General features: G+C 36.9%; 1 protein-coding gene, 1 long non-coding RNA gene and 1 pseudogene across 2 annotated transcripts; 2 read left to right on the top strand and 1 right to left on the bottom strand.

The window, feature by feature from the left end:
- Nucleotides 1–2,290: 2,290 nt before the first annotated feature.
- On the bottom strand, nt 2,291–3,821 carry LOC112083404. The gene is made up of 4 exons (XR_002897638.1): nt 3,471–3,821; nt 2,895–3,097; nt 2,691–2,781; nt 2,291–2,552 (listed from the first exon to the last, which is right to left on the bottom strand). It is a non-coding gene; the product is annotated as an uncharacterized LOC112083404 (long non-coding RNA).
- Nucleotides 3,822–5,219: 1,398 nt separating this feature from the next.
- LOC18008210 lies at nt 5,220–7,474 on the top strand (annotated as a pseudogene).
- A 1,474-nt stretch (nt 7,475–8,948) lies between these two features.
- Nucleotides 8,949–15,960, top strand: LOC18007942 (protein NRT1/ PTR FAMILY 5.12). The gene is given in 8 exon segments (XM_024152780.1): nt 8,949–9,026; nt 9,029–9,089; nt 9,173–9,390; nt 9,493–9,878; nt 14,600–14,764; nt 14,961–15,279; nt 15,281–15,398; nt 15,608–15,960. Coding segments are annotated over 8 exon segments (1,698 nt in total).
- Nucleotides 15,961–16,153: the final 193 nt, after the last annotated feature.

The following is a 16,153-nucleotide window of genomic DNA, read 5'->3' as shown; positions in this document are numbered from 1 at the left end:
AGCATTATCTTCTCTGTTATTTTGAAAACAAACAAATGAAAATAAATAAATAAAAACAAATGAAAATAAATTAAACAAGAATTATAGAGTTAAAATCGTGATATGTAGTAAAAAAAGTCCCTTTTTAAAAAATAAATATAGTGTATTTAGCTCTTATTAATTATTATGATCTGCTCATAATATTTAGATATTATGGTAACATGATTAAAAAAACGTGGGTATAGGGGCAAATTAAGCAAAACCATTTCTTGCAAAGGAAATTTGTTAATCTGACTTTTGATAATGATATGTTTTCAAGGAAGATATTGGGTAACATACATGTGGAATACCAGGTATACTTGCGGCAACAGAAGATGTGTGATGCTCGAAAAGGCTTATTTCTTCGGATAGACCGGCAACATTTTGACTTTAGAACCAACCAAATCGAGATTTGGTCTTGATTGTTTGCAGTTTTTGGAACAGATTTTAGTTTTTGTTTTTCAAAAAATCATTTTTTTAACCATTAAAGTTTTTGAATAAACAGATTTTCTAAATTTAAGGAAACTAGTTTTTTTAAGTTTTTACATTTTCTAAATAGAAACCAAAAACCACTATTTATGAGTTCCTCAAAACGAAGTCACGTAAATTCTTTTTAATATAAATACTAGTTTTTCTCAGTTATTTATTTTGAATTTTTGTTCAGATCGAAAATCTTATTTCTACAATAATGTGAAGTAATGAAATTAATATATCTGCATTTTAGGTTTATAATTTTTTATCTTAGAAAATATATAGTTTAAATTTTTTATTATTACTTCTAAAATTTTATGAGTTTTATTTTTTTATAAAAATAAGATTTTGAAATTTTTTTGTATATTAATTTTTAGTAATTTTAAACATATTAAAAATGAAAAAGCATACAAACGCTTTTAAAAAAAATTATGGTTAACAAAACCAGAAACTAAACAAATTACACCATTCAAGTTTTTAAGAAACCAAAATTTACTGCAAAATCAAAAACCAAAATTTTAAAACCAAAATCTAAAAATAAAAACTATAACCCAAAAACCAAAAACCAAAAACTAAAAACCATGCAAACATTCATGGCTTACATTCTAGCATTTTTCCATTTCTAAAAAGGACTTCAGAACTATGAGTTCAGGAACTATCAATATACGTGTACTTGTTTTCTCGTGATTTTGTTGTTATCAACTTATCATATAGTACATTCAAATTTAATGTAACAATTTTGGAGACTGTAAACTGTAAAGTTACCAGCAAAATAGGGAATTTATTATTGCCAGTATAAATGTGCACATCCGTGTACAAGTTTTATAGTGTTGTCAGTCTATTATGAATCCTGCATCAAAAATATGTGACTTCATGAATATTCACAGGCTCAATCAAATTCATACGATGCGACTGTCGGCAGTTAAGTGATAAAAGAAACGCTCAGTATTTTATTTCAGCTAAGTTTTCAAAATGTTTATCAAACTTATCTAGGAAAAAACGATTTTATTGTTTTTTTCTCAATTCCCACACAATAGAGTTCTCATAATGATTTAGTTAGAAAAAAAGGTTCCAAAGTTTAAATTTTTATTCTTAATAATATTGACGTACAAAAAAAAGATGCCCTAGCCCCTACGTCCATTTTTGACATGGTTCTTTATCTATGAGAAAATATCTTGTAGAAGATTTTACCCCATTATTTAAGGATATGTGATTTTCAATTTAATTTGTTATTACTATACGAGGACATCTAATTCACCAAACAAAATCTATCATTTTATTCCTTGTATTGTCTAGTTAATTATATATTTCTATATTTGAATCTTCCAATTGAAACTAAAAAAGCTTTGGGTTGAAACTTGCCACAAAACGAGAGAAGAAATTACAGTAGCAATCTAACGCGGCTTCTTATTTTTAATGTGACTAACTTAAACATTTTCCAACGATTTCGAACAAAGATATACTTCACGAGTTAACTACTTAATTGTTAGAGCATGTCCATTAGTTAACTCCTCTTAGGGGTTCATCAAAATTTTATAATAATTTTTTTTGGTTTTGAGTTTAATGAAGAGACTATACTATTTTTTGGGTTCCATTAGTGAACTCCAAAATGGGGTTCATCAGAAAAAAAAAAATTCCTTTTTGAAAAATCAGTTTTGAAAAATCTTTGTTGTTGTTCATGGCTTTGTTGAGTTGCTATGAGGGCTCTTTAATATCTTTTCCTATGTATTATGCTATTAGAGAATTGTACTCTTCATTGGTTACATCCAATAGTTGAGAAAGATAAACATATTGATTGTAATCCAAAATGCTAATTTACGTAATCTGTTTAAGGAAAAAGAATGTTAAGTCTTGTACAGTATCCTCTTCTTCCTCCAACATTCTTTAATGTGAAAATAGGCCTCAATAGTTACAGTTCTTAATACAATGGCTTAAAAACTAACAAGCATCAACCAACTCGGAGACAACACTTAGCCAGAAATTACCTCTTCGTGAAAGATGCTTTCTACAAGCATCAACCATGGAGCTATGGAGGGCAGAACGAGCAGCTACTCTCTATTAAACTGAACAAACCCAAACCCAGAAACATGAAACAAAGGAACTATCAGGAAGTGGTTCATCAATTGCAAAACAAGAATACAATTCTGAAAAAAACAAAATCGAAAAATTTTGGAGAAAAGCGAAAAAGCAGAGTACACAACCTTGGAAACTTTGAAGATACCAGGACGGATTTCATCAGAAGCCGTGTGACCGAGAGCAACCTGCATCACTTTGTTTGAACCGAGGAAGAACCTGGTCGAATAGTAATCAAATGATATTACCAAATTGAAAGCAAAGCAATGTCTCAATCAATTACATTCAGGTAACACCAATCTAGTAACGATTATAAAAACAGAGAAACTGACCTTCCATTGTGCCTAAACTGCTGTCTAAACTCTTTGAACTTGATATTTCTCATGTTTTCAAAAGAGAAAACATAGACAGTAATGCCTTCTCTACGAAAGGGAATTCTGCTTCGAGCTGTTGTACACAAGCCATAAGACCGTGGCTTCTAGAAGCAGTCGCCATTACTTCTTCGTGCAAGTCATGGAACATCTCAGCAGCAAACCTTCATCACAAATAAGTCAAACTCTGATCATAAATTTCACAACATCAAGGGAGAAATGAGACTCTGACCAGCACTCCGAAATCTAGACATTTAGTTATCTATTACATCTATCAAACGAGCTCATCACTTCTATAAGGTGAAGGAATCAGAAAGCCTCAACATCATAAGTAGGGGAACACAACTACACAATCCAAAATTCCACGTCTATAATCCACAATTAGGGCCTTAAACAAAGTAAAATATTCACAAATGATTCACATATCCGATAAAGAGCTATCTAACAAAACAAAAAAATCAGAGAAATCAGAAAGCATCAACAATAAAACAGTGGTAAATCAGAAAGCATCTCACAAAGATGTATAAAAATACAAACCCAGATGAACAAAACAACGTCGAGAATCGAAGTTGCCACTGTCATCGTTGGAAATTGAACCTTCTTCTCATCATCAAAGGGAATCGAAGTTGGAAATGCCGATCTCCAAAAATGAAAATCTTGATGATAACATCGCCGCTTCAATGGCTGTGCTCCTTGACAGATACAACTATTCAGCCGGAGGCACGAAGCAAAGCATAGAAGCTGAATTAACTAAATACCTGAGAACAGTTTGATTAAGGCATAAACCCTATCAAATTGACGGACGAAGAGGTTCAAAGAAGAGTTTCAGAAATCGCCTGGGAAGAAGATGAGAGAAGGAGTCGTGTGAGGGAGAAAATAAAATGTCTTGCCAAAAAAAATTTTGTCCCAAAAATTTTCGACCATTTAAAAGTTGCCACGTGTGAATGATAATCGGACAATACTGTATCTTTAAACTTTTCAGGAAGAGTCGGTTCATCAATATTGGGCTATTTTTCTTTTTTTTTAAATGGTTTTTGCCTATGACTTTGGGCCATGAACCTTTCTTGAACTTCCACTGGAGGTGCTCTTATCTTCCTCATCAAACTTATTGAATCCTCAAGAATATGTACAGGTAATCAGAGCCGGCCCTGTACTTTGTTTTGTTTTAAGATCATCTTTCTAACTACAATAAAGAAACAAACAAAACTAAACATGATTAATGGATTATGGACCAATGGTTACTTTATGAACGGCGTCACTCTTCTTGATCATAAACAACCTTTTTTGGGTCTTTTTATCAAATATCTTAACCAAAGTCAAAGAATGACTTTCTCCAAAAAGAATTTTCGGATTCTCCAAATATATTATTCTAATAATCTCCCAAATCATTCTCATATATTAAATAAAGAGATATTTAAAGAAATACAACCTTCAAAGCGCCATAAATAAGAGAATGGCTTATAAAATCAATAAAAAATCAGCATGACATAAGATTCGATTCCATAATCTAATAACAAGTCTCACACAATCCAGGTAAAATACAAAACCTACAAATTTGAATAAAAAGGTTTTGAGAAGCAAAATAACAAACAATAGAAGAATAAAGGTCGAAAGTCGACGTACTAAGAGAAGAAAGAAAAAGAGAGCCAATGATAAAAAAAAAAAAAAAAAACCGTGAGGCCGAAGCCTTTTTGACATGGTTATTTTATCTATATAAGAGTTTTGACCATTGTGGAAGATTTTACCCCATTAACTTAAAGACATGCAAGTTAAACGTTATCGTATGTGAACATCTAATATTTTATCAAACAGAGTTAGTACGTATTTTTTTTTGTTTGTTCGGTTGTGGTCACATCAACTTTTTGTTTTCTAGTCAGTTTTATTAAATTTCCTTATATTTTTATTAATATTTTTTTTGGGTCAAAAAATTAAAATAAGGTCTTACATCTAGGAAACAAATAAGAGAGCTTTAGGTTAAACTTGCCCCCAAAAAAAGAGAGAGAAGAATTACTTTAACAGGACGGCTAGCTGTTCATACAAGAACGAAAAGGAAATGTGACGGCTTCTTTTTTTTGAAATTATTTGTCACGAACTGAACATCTTCCGAGAACTTGTGGAACAAAGAAGTAAAAGAAAGCTCATATGCTGCACGAGTTAACTACTTAATTGTTGTCTTGTTATTCAATAAAACCAACTTTTCACATGCACCATAAAAAAAAACCAGTACAAAGAAGCATTTGCATGTACTTTAATCTCTAAATAAATCAAAACCAAAACCAGAACACAATGGCTAACATAGGCATCGCCGAGGGTGAGCTCCTAAATCCAGCCGTCAGATTCCCCTCCGGTGGATGGAAATCGGCCAGGCTCATAATCGGTAAGTGCAAATCCAAATAACATATATACCTCGTTGATTCCCCCGCACGCAATTCTGATTCGTTTTCCTAATGATTTTTTCTAGGTGTAGAAATGGCGGAGCGGTTCGCTTACTACGGTATATCGTCGAACCTCATAACGTACTTGACTGGACCGTTGGGAGAGTCAACCGACTGCAGCTGCGGCGAATGTAAACGCTTGGACTGGAACGTTGTTGCTTCTGCCGCTTCTCTGGTCTATCTTAGCGGACACGTTTCTTGGTCGGTTTCGTACTATCATCATCTCATCTTCTCTCTATGTATTGGTATATCTCACAATTTCCTCTCGAAACGTTTCTATTTACCATTAAGTTTCTTTATTGTTGTGACATCTTAGATCATTGGTTCGATGAAACAAACAGGGACTTGCGTTACTTTCGTTTTCAGCAATGATTCCTCATCGTTCTGAAGATTCGAATCAGCTCCAAGTGACTCTCTTCTTCTGCTCTCTGTATCTTATAGCCATAGGAAATGGCGGATACAAACCGTGTATTAAGGTTTTTGGAGCCGATCAATTCGGCGGAAATGATGAAAAAGAGAGAGAATCCAAGAGTTCTTTCTTCAACTGGTTAATGTTTGGAAACTGTATTAGCATCTTGACGAGTCAGTTGGTCTCTAGTTGCATTCAAGAGAACCTAGGCTGGCCTTTAGGTTTTGGTATTACATGTCTTTCCATGATTCTTGCTCTGTTTCCCTTCCTCTTTGGAACTACCACTTACCGGTTTAGCACAGAAAGAGGAGGAAAGAAAAACCCTTTTCATAGAATTGGTCGTGATTTCGTGGAAGCAGTAAAGAACAGAAGACAACAAAATTCAGATATAGCGATTCAGAAGACCCTCCTTCTCCTGCCTCACCAGAGTTCCAAGAAATTCAGGTAACCTAATTAACAGAGTTTTTTTCTTTCTTTCTTTCTTTTGAATTTTTGAGCACACGTTTGTGCTTATACCATCTTCGTTCCTGTGCAAGAATCTCACATCGGTAAATAGAAGAGGGCTAATGATCAGGTACCAATTGGTTTTGAGATAAGAGTCTATGAAAATTTGATAGTTTCTCTTGGATACTATGCAGCTTCCTCGACAGAGCGGCGATTTCATGTGATTTGGACGAAGTTGAAGAAGCAAAACCGGTGCTTAGGATTGTTCCCATATGGATGACTTGCTTAGTATTTGTCATTGTGCTTGCACAATCTTCTACTTTCTTCACAAAGCAAGGAGCCACAATGAACAAGTCAATCTCGCCAGGACTCGTAGTCCCTGCAGCTACACTCCAATGTTTCTTAGAACTATCAATTATCGTCTTCATCCCAATCTACGACCGTCTACACGTCCACATCGCAAGTCTCTTCACTCAAAAATGACAATGCTTCAGAGGATTGGCACAGGGATTTTCATCTCCATTCTTGCTATGGTAGTAGCCGCCTTGGTCGAGACCAAAAGGCTCCAAGCAGCACGAGATGATGTCACCATACCGATTAGCGTGTGGTGGTTGGTTCCACAATACGTAATGTATGGAGTCTCTGAGGTATTCACAAAAGTGGGTTTGCAAGAGTTCTTCTACAACCAAGTCCCTAGTGAGCTTAGGAGCAGAACCGTGCCTGAGATTTCTCTAACTACAAGCGAGAAAAAAATTTGGCCCCTTAAAATTTTTCTTAATACAACTTAACCATAAATAATTTGCAAAAAACCTACAGAAGAAAAAATGACAGATATGCGCACTTGGGAAGAATCGAACCCGGAAAAACCTCTAACCAAACACACTTTCACATATTCACAAACCACCTGGACTAACACAAACTCTAGATAATTGACCTAAAAAAATATTTAACTCCTCCGGCCTTGAAGCACATGTTTCATTAGCCTGTGCTTAGGCACGGCTCTGCTTAGGAGCGTTGGTATGGCTTTGAACCTAAGCATATACGGGGCCGGAAACTTTCTAAGCAGCTTCATAATATCAGTCATCGACAAATTCACCAGCCAGTCTTGTCAAGAGAGCTGGTTCGATAACGACTTGAACAAGGCTCATCTAGATTACTTCTACTGGCTACTCGCTTGTCTAAATTCCATTGGTTTAGCCTCCTGTTTGTGGTTCGCCAAGGTGTATGTCTACAATAGACCAAACACCTTCTAAATACACTGAGAGAATGTGTAGTCAGTCGTCTTTCAGCTGTATTGGGTTTTCACTTTTCACCATTTCAGATATTAGTTTGTGTAAGTAATTATAGTTTTTTTTTTTGTTGAGAAAAGTGTACTTAGTTTAGTTACTAGAAGAAGTTAAATATCTGTGTAGTTTTACTTTAATTAAAAAAGCGTTTATTTTACTTTATAACAACTATTTTTAAAACTAAAATTTAGAATAAAATACAAAAAAGTTTTCAAATTTAAATCTACAGTAAAACCTCTATAAATTAATAATGTCGGAACCATAATATTTTATTAATTTATCATGATATTAATTTATTTATAAATTAATAATTTATAGAGAAAATATGTTTTTCTCCATCTTCTTCTAAAATTTTCTTTCAAATAATAGTATATTTAAGAATTTATATTTATATGCTGATAAAATGACATGCATAAACTTAAAATTATGATAACTAGTCATAGCAATCCCAATAAAATAGTTATTTATATTTGTTAAATGTGGACTGAACTATCTATGTAAGAATATAAATGTTCATTAGTACAAAATTTATACAAAAATATAGCTATTATCCATAATGTTGGTGCTGAAATTGAAAACAATACCATAATATATTTCAAAAAGTTATTTGTAGGAAGAAAATCAATTATCATATCTAACATTTTTCACAAATTTTGAATGGAGATAACAAAAAAATAACATTAAAAGTTATTGATGTAAATAAGTAAATAGATGATTTTCAATAAAACTTTGAACTTAAATAAAAAAAAATATCTTACCTATATATATACATAAATTTTAAAATTATTAATTTATGTTTATATTGGGATCATATATTTAGATAGAGGTTTCAAAAAAATTATTATCTTATTATCTTATCGAATTTGATGGATTTTTATACTGACCCGACTCGAAACCAGAGAAATTTATTAATTTATCGAATATTAATTTATAGATATTCTACTGTATATAATTAGTTTTTTTTCCACTACTCATCTAGTACAATCACATTTGGCTCATCGTATTAGTGATCCGTGGACCACCATCGGTGAGCACGTTATGATCGATTTGGGAAAAGATAGAATCTCTTGCTCGAGCTCCTTTCGCAAGACTATTCGCACGGACATTTAGATCCCTCGAAATATGAGAAAAGTGCACTCTGAGAAGCTCTCTTGAAAGAATACTGTATATAATTAGTTAATAAAGAAGGTAACCAATTATTTATTTTTTTGTCAACAGGTAACCAATTATTTTTTAAAAAAAAGATTATTAATTTTTTGAAGTAGGAATAGGGTGAGGACAAAAACTAGAAATAAAAAATAATTGAAACCAACAAAGTTGAGTTAATAATTTAAAATTTCTAATCACTCGAGCCAACAACTTTTAATCAACCATGTGTTATACGAACCTAGAGTAGAACTCAGTCACTATGTGACTCTAAAAACAATATTAAAATAGACAAATGTCAATCTCCGGCGCCGGTGATGAGACTGTAACTACACTTTCAAACATTGTTGTCGAGTGCTCTGTCGATTTCCAAGGCAAGGCAAGCCATCCATCAGATCCACTTCCGGTGGATGGAGATCCTCTGGCTTCATCATCGGTAAGTACTAACCTTTTTACCCTTCACGTCCCAAAGTTTCCTCGCCATATTCTGGCTTAAAAAAAAAGGGAATATTCCGGCAGGTGCGGAAGTTGCGGAGAAATTCGCTTACTTGGAGATAGCATTGAATCTGATAACTTACTTCACGGGACCATTAGAGGAGTCAACGGCAGATGCGGCGTCAAACGTCAACCTCTGGCTCGGAACGGCAGCGTTTTTGCCTCTGATATGGGGTTCTATCGCCGACTCGTTTCTCAGCCGTTTCCGCACCATCTTCTTCACCTCCTCTCTCTATATCTTGGTACATAGCTACTAAAAGCATCCTACTTTTTGTTCCCTTACGCTAGCTTCACGATCTCTCTGTTACAATATCGGAAATTGATTGGTTTTGAGTTGATTTCAGGGACCTGGGTTGCTTACTTATTCGGCGACGATTCCTTCTCTATGTAAAGATCGAGAAACACTCGTCTCGTGCGTTTCTCAGGTCAAAGTAACGATCTTTTTCTGTGATCTCTATCTAATAGCGATAGGCGAAGGAGGCTTCAAGGTATGTATTAGAGCTTTTGGAGCAGATCAGTTTGATGAAGAAGATTCTGAAGAGTCCAAAGCCAAGAGCGTTTACTTTAACTGGTCGTATTTTGCGAGATCAACTGGGATATTGGCCACTCGATTGATCTCTAACTATGTCCAAGAGAATCTGAGTTGGGCTTTGGGATTTGGGATTCCATGTCTTTCCATGATGCTTGCTCTGTTCTTGTTCTTACTTGGAACTATTATGATATGGGAATCGTGTATTTGATATTGATGCAGAGAGCTCTGCTATATACACAGGGAGAGCTATACACATAAGGAAATACAATATACAGTCCTAATGAAGGCATAATTGAAGGGATTCTAACATATGTACTAACGTCTACTTTCTGAGAATAATATACTTTCTATACACCCCCTCAAGACGGACGTGGTGTAGCAAGTCCGATCTTGACCGATAATGTCTCAAACCGAGCTCTTGGTAAGGCTTTTGTGAGAGCATCAACTAGCTGATCCATTGATGAAACATGAGAGACCCGAAGTTGACCTGATTGAATATAGTTGCGCACAAAATGGTAATCCAAGGCCAGATGCTTCATCCGGGAGTGGAACACAGGATTTGCCGCCAAGTACGTTGCACCAATGTTATCACAATAAATCACCGGAGACGTAGGTGTGTTGACACCAAGCTCGGATAATAACGATTTTACCCAGATTACTTCCGCTGTAGTAGATGCAAGGGACCTGTATTCAGCTTCCGTGGAAGATCGAGCGATGCCTGTTTGCTTCTTTGATGACCATGCGATGGGGTGACGACCCAGATAAACAATGTATGCACCGGTGGATGTGTAGTCGTCTCTGTTTCCAGCCCAATCGGCATCTATGAAAGCATGTAGAGCTGGAATGTTTTTAGCGTGTAAGAAAATGCCCTTCGTCGTTGTGCCCGCAAGATATCGAAGGATTCGTTTAACAGCATTCCAGTGCTCTGTTGTTGGTTTATGCATAAACTGAGAAAGCTTGTTGACGGGGAACGAGATATCAGGCCGTGTGAGCGATAGATATTGTAAACTCCCAACCACCATACGATATTCCGTTGGATCCGCCAACGGTGTACCCGAAGTCAGAGTGAGAGATGAGTTTGGACACATGGGAGTATTCACCGGTTTGCAGCTTTCCATCTTCGTCCGATGTAGAAGATCTGCAATATAACGAGTTTGTGTCAGATGCATACCAGTCTCATTGCGAATAACCTCAATGCCAAGAAAGAAAGACAAATCTTCAAGATCCTTTAGTGAGAACCGGTTAGACAAAGATGCAATGAAACGATTAGTATATTCATTGTTGTTTCCTGTGATAATTAAATCATCAACATATACAAGCATATAAATGAAAACTCTCTGTTTGTTGTAGATGAATAAAGATGCATCTGCCAAGGAATTTGAGAAGCCAGATTGTAAGAGAAAGCTACGGAGCTCGTTGTACCAAGCTCTTGGGGCTTGTTTTAGTCCATAAATAGCCTTCCGTAAGCGGCACACAGCTAGTGGATTATCTTTATCGACAAAACCTGGTGGTTGCATCATGTAGACTTTATCAGCAAGTGTTCCTTGAAGAAACGCATTGTTTACATCAAGTTGACGAATAGGCCAATTTCGTGTGACAGCAACACTGAGAACTGTCCGTATCGTGGCCGGTTTCACAACCGGACTAAATGTGTCATGATAGTCTATCCCTGGCCTTTGTGTGAATCCTCTTGCGACAAGCCGAGATTTATAACGAGCAATTGAACCATCTGGATTCCGTTTAATGGTGAAGATCCATTTGCAACCTACAACATTAAAACGAGAATCAGTAGGTAAATTTTCAAGATCCCAAGTTCTATGTCCGATTTGTGTATTATACTCTTCACTCATAGCTTTGCGCCAATGAGGACTCTTTAGAGCTTGTGCCACTGTGGTTGGAGGTTTCTCCATTGTTTGAGTGACTGAAGTGTGAAGGTTTAACTTCTGCACTGGTTTCCGTTGTCTCTTGCTTTGCCGCACCGGAGGTGGTGGTGAATGTATAGGAGCGGTGACTGTGGTGACAGGTGGATCTGCTTGGGATGGAGTTGGGATAGATGGTGGTGATTCCTCGGATGATGTTGGTGGAGTCGGTCCTGTTGAAGCTTCGGTGGTCTTCTCAGACGAAATCTGTTGAGACTCCTCTGTTGGAGCTGCGCTGTGGGGCGAGGAAGAAGAAGTGTGCGGAATTACTGGTGAAGTAGTCCCTGGTGTGTCTTCTGCATTGTCCTGAATTGGTGCCTGTACTAAATCTGAAGGAGAGAAAATTGGAACAATCGAAACTGATGGTTGTATAACAGCAGTAGATTCATTAGGTTCTTGTGATTCTAAGTTAGATGAAAGTGCAAATGGAAAAACTGATTCATGAAATACTACATGTCTAGATGTGTAAATCCTTGATGTACTACGATCTAAACAAAAATATGCACTCTGCGTGTTAGAATACCCAATAAACACACATGGAGTTGATCTAGTGTCTAATTTATTTGATGCATAAGGCCTTAGCCATGGAAAACACAAGCAACCAAATATTTTTAATTTTTGAAAGTTTGGACTATGTCCATGAAGACGCTGAAAATGATTTTCATAATTAAGTACTTGTGATGGCATTCTGTTAATTAAGTAAACTGCCGTCGCAAACGCATACGTCCAAAATGACTGAGGCATAGATGCATGAGAAAGCAGAGCAAGCCCTGTTTCTACAATATGTCGGTGACGACGTTCAGCAATGCCATTGTGTTCAGGCGTATGCGGTGGACTTGTCATGTGAGAAATACCATGACGAGAAAGAAAATCTCTTAAACCAATGTATTCACCCCCATTATCCGTATATAAAGTTCTTAGCTTGGTTTGAAATCGATTTTCAACCAATGCTTTGAACCGGGTAAATATCTCAAATATTTGAGATTTTAATTTCAATGGATACAACCAAGTGTATCTAGTGTAATGATCTACAAATATAACATAATATTTGAAACCATCAACTGAAAGCATTGGAGATGTCCAAACATCAGAAAATACTATGTCAAGAGGTTGAATAGATTTTAAAGACGAATTTTGAAAAGGTAACTTATGCATTTTATTAATCGAGCAAGCAGTGCAAGGCTGAGCCATTAAAGCATTGGAAACAACTGGTAACTGAAATTGAGAAACTACTTTTTGAAGAATTTGAAATGCAGGGTGTCCTAAACGAGAGTGCCAAGCAGATAAACTAGTTTGCACTTTTGAAGCAAATGCTAACGAGGGTGACTTTGCCGTCTTTGTTTTCGGCCACTCATACGTCCCGTCTTTAGGTTTCCCTTCGAGACGAAGAGCTCCCGTCTGCAAATCCCTCACCTGAAAATATGTTGGAGTAAACGTAACAGCTACGCCATTAGTAGAACATAATTGAAACACAGATATTAAATTCTTGTCAAGTGCAGGAACACATAAAACATTATTTAAGAAGAATGGACGTGTATAAGAGGGAAGAGATAAGGAACCAGAGTGAGAGATGTGCAAACCAGATCCATCACCCAGAAGAACACCATCGCCTCCTTCATATGGATTATGCATGGAGAGATTGGCTAAATCTGAAGTCATGTGGTGCGAAGCTCCAGAATCCACCAGCCACGTCGAAGAATCGGAGAGCATAGCTGGATTAGCACTTGGTTGCCATGACTGAAACTGCGGAGCCGCATTCCAAGCATTGTTTGTTTGATTGTGTTGTTGTTGTTGCCTTTGTGGTGGGTGAGATGGTCCTTTGACAATGCAGAAGTCAGGGCAGTACTTAGCGATGTGGCCTTGTATCCCACATGCTTGACAGCGTCCTAAATATGGTTTAGAGAATCGTTGCTGGTTGGTGAATTGTTGTGGACGAGCTTGATGATGATTCTGGTTGTTGTTGTTGTTGCGCCATTGCTGACGTGAACGAGTTTCTGTAGCATTGGCGACTACCGGAGTAACCGCCGTAGAGCTGGTGCACATGATCATTGCTTCATGGCTAATGAGTCGTTCATACAACTCAGCGAAAGAGATGGTGGAATCACGTCCATGAATGGCATCTATCTCTGGTTTGTAATCTTCACTAAGACCCGCCAGAACCTTCTCGATGAAGTCATCAGCATCCATGGGTTTCCCAAGGAGAGCAAGATCATCCAGTTTGGATTTCATGTGACGAAGATATTCACTTATCGTCTTTGTACCTTTAACACCTGTGTCGATCTGGTGCTTCAGCTGACGAACATGACCGCGAGACCCAGATCCAAAGGTAGTAGCCAACATGGACCACACCTCTTTGGTCGTGTCGGCACTAGAGACGACAGGTTGCACCGCCAAGGAGATCGCACCAATTAAGGAGCTAAAGAGAAGACGATCTTGACGTTTCCAAGCCACATACGCAGGATTTGGAGAAGAAACTCCATTCTGTGTCACCGTCAGTGATGGAGCAGCACCAGTGTCTTCAATGAAATGTTGTAATTCATGTCCTTCAAGTAAGGCACGTACTTGTCTACTCCACATAAGATAGTTGAGATTGGTGAGTTTTGTGATACTTGACATATTGACGGAGAGAAGCGTGCTCTGTGGATCTTGAGTATTGAAAACAGAGGTACGATCTGCTGAAGAATCAGAAGCCATGAGGATGAGAAAGAAGAAATACGAGATAGAGAGAATAAGTTTGAAGGAGATAAGAAGAAGAAGAAGAAGATAAGAGAAGAAGAGGCGGCTGAAAGAAAAAAAAAACCTAAAAGTGCTCTGATACCATATTATGATATGGGAATCGTGTATTTGATATTGATGCAGAGAGCTCTGCTATATACACAGGGAGAGCTATACACATAAGGAAATACAATATACAGTCCTAATGAAGGCATAATTGAAGGGATTCTAACATATGTACTAACGTCTACTTTCGGAGAATAATATACTTTCTATAGGAACCAGCACTTACCGCTTCAGCACCGGAGGAGAAGGAAGACAAGAAGGAAGAAACCATAATAACCCATGTGTTAGAATTGGCCGTGTTTTCCTCGCTGCAGCTAAAAACCGTCGACAAACTTCTTCAGACACCTTCCCTCTTCTGCCTACCGAAAGTTCAAAGAAATTCAGGTAACAAGTGTGTTTACATGTGTTGTAAGTTTGTGTCTTTTGTTGTTTTTTCAAATAATTACATTTTCTATTTTTTTTGGTCAAGATTATTATCCAAACTTAGGTAATTACATACACAAAATATACAAGTGGAACATACTTGTTTGAAGAAGAAATATAAAATGCCTTAATATATACAAATCTTTGGCAATTGCAGATTCCTAGACAGAGCGAAGAATTCGTGTGATTCAGCTGAAGTTGAGGAAGCAAAAGCTGTGTTGAGTCTAGTGCCAATTTGGATGTGTTGTCTAGTGTTTGGCCTTGTGTATGCTCAGTCTCCTACTTTCTTCACATAGCAAGGATCAACAATGGACAGATCAATCTCATCAACACTCTTAGTCCCTGCAGCAACACTCCAATGCTTCATAAATCTATCGATCCTCGTCTTCATTCCAATCTATGACCGTTTATTTGTCCCAATAGCAAGATCAATCACTCAAAGACCAGCGGGAATCACTACGCTTCAGAGAATTTCCAACCGGCATTTTCCTATCAATTCCTTCGTTGGTAATAGATGCTTTGGTCAAGATGAAAAGACTCAAAACAGCTCGAGATCACGGGCTAGTTCATTCGCCTAAAGCCATGGTTCCAATCAGTGGCGGACCTGGCGGTGGATTTAAGGGGTGTCAAAATAATAAGAAAAGTAGTGTGTAGAATTCGAACCCAGGTTATAGGGGGTCAATAAACCAAATTTACCATCTGTGCTATTGAAATTTTAATTACTTTTATTCATAAAAAAAACAATTATCAAGATTTATGGTGTGTCATGTGACACCCCTTTCTTCTTAGTAGGTCTGCCTCTAGTTCCAATGAACGTTTGTTGGTTGATTCCACAGTACGTTCTCTATGGAGTCTCTGATGTTTTCACAATGGTTGGTTTACAAGAGTTTTTCTATGGACAAGTCCCTGTCGAGCTTAGGAGCTTGGGACTATCTATGTACCTAAGCGTAGTCGGCATTGGCAACTTCTTGAGTAGCTTCATGGTATCCATCATCGACAAAGCGACGAGTCAGTCTGGTCAAGTGAGTTGGTTCGCTAATAACCTGAACCAGGCACATCTTGATTACTTTTATTGGCTACTTGCTTGTCTCAGCTCCATCTCCTTCGTTTCCTTTGTCTGTTTCGCCAAGTCGTATGCCTACAACAACCCAAAGTAAACTTTTTATCAATCTTGAAGAATAGTGTTGAGTGAAATGACAAATAAATTGAATGAAAAATAGTGAGAGTGATGGGTTAAAATAATGAATTGAGAGTTAGGCCCAACATCTTTTTCATGGCAGTTCACATGGTTGAATGACTAAGAGTTGATGTGATAATTTTGCATCTAAGAAGATTCGATCTCTGGTCAAG

This window comes from Eutrema salsugineum, unplaced genomic scaffold, assembly GCF_000478725.1.
Source record: "Eutrema salsugineum unplaced genomic scaffold, Eutsalg1_0 scaffold_9, whole genome shotgun sequence".
Taxonomy (NCBI): domain Eukaryota; kingdom Viridiplantae; phylum Streptophyta; class Magnoliopsida; order Brassicales; family Brassicaceae; genus Eutrema; species Eutrema salsugineum.
The sequence above is the reverse complement of the archived record's forward strand: the minus strand, read 5'-3'. Positions and strand labels throughout refer to the sequence as shown.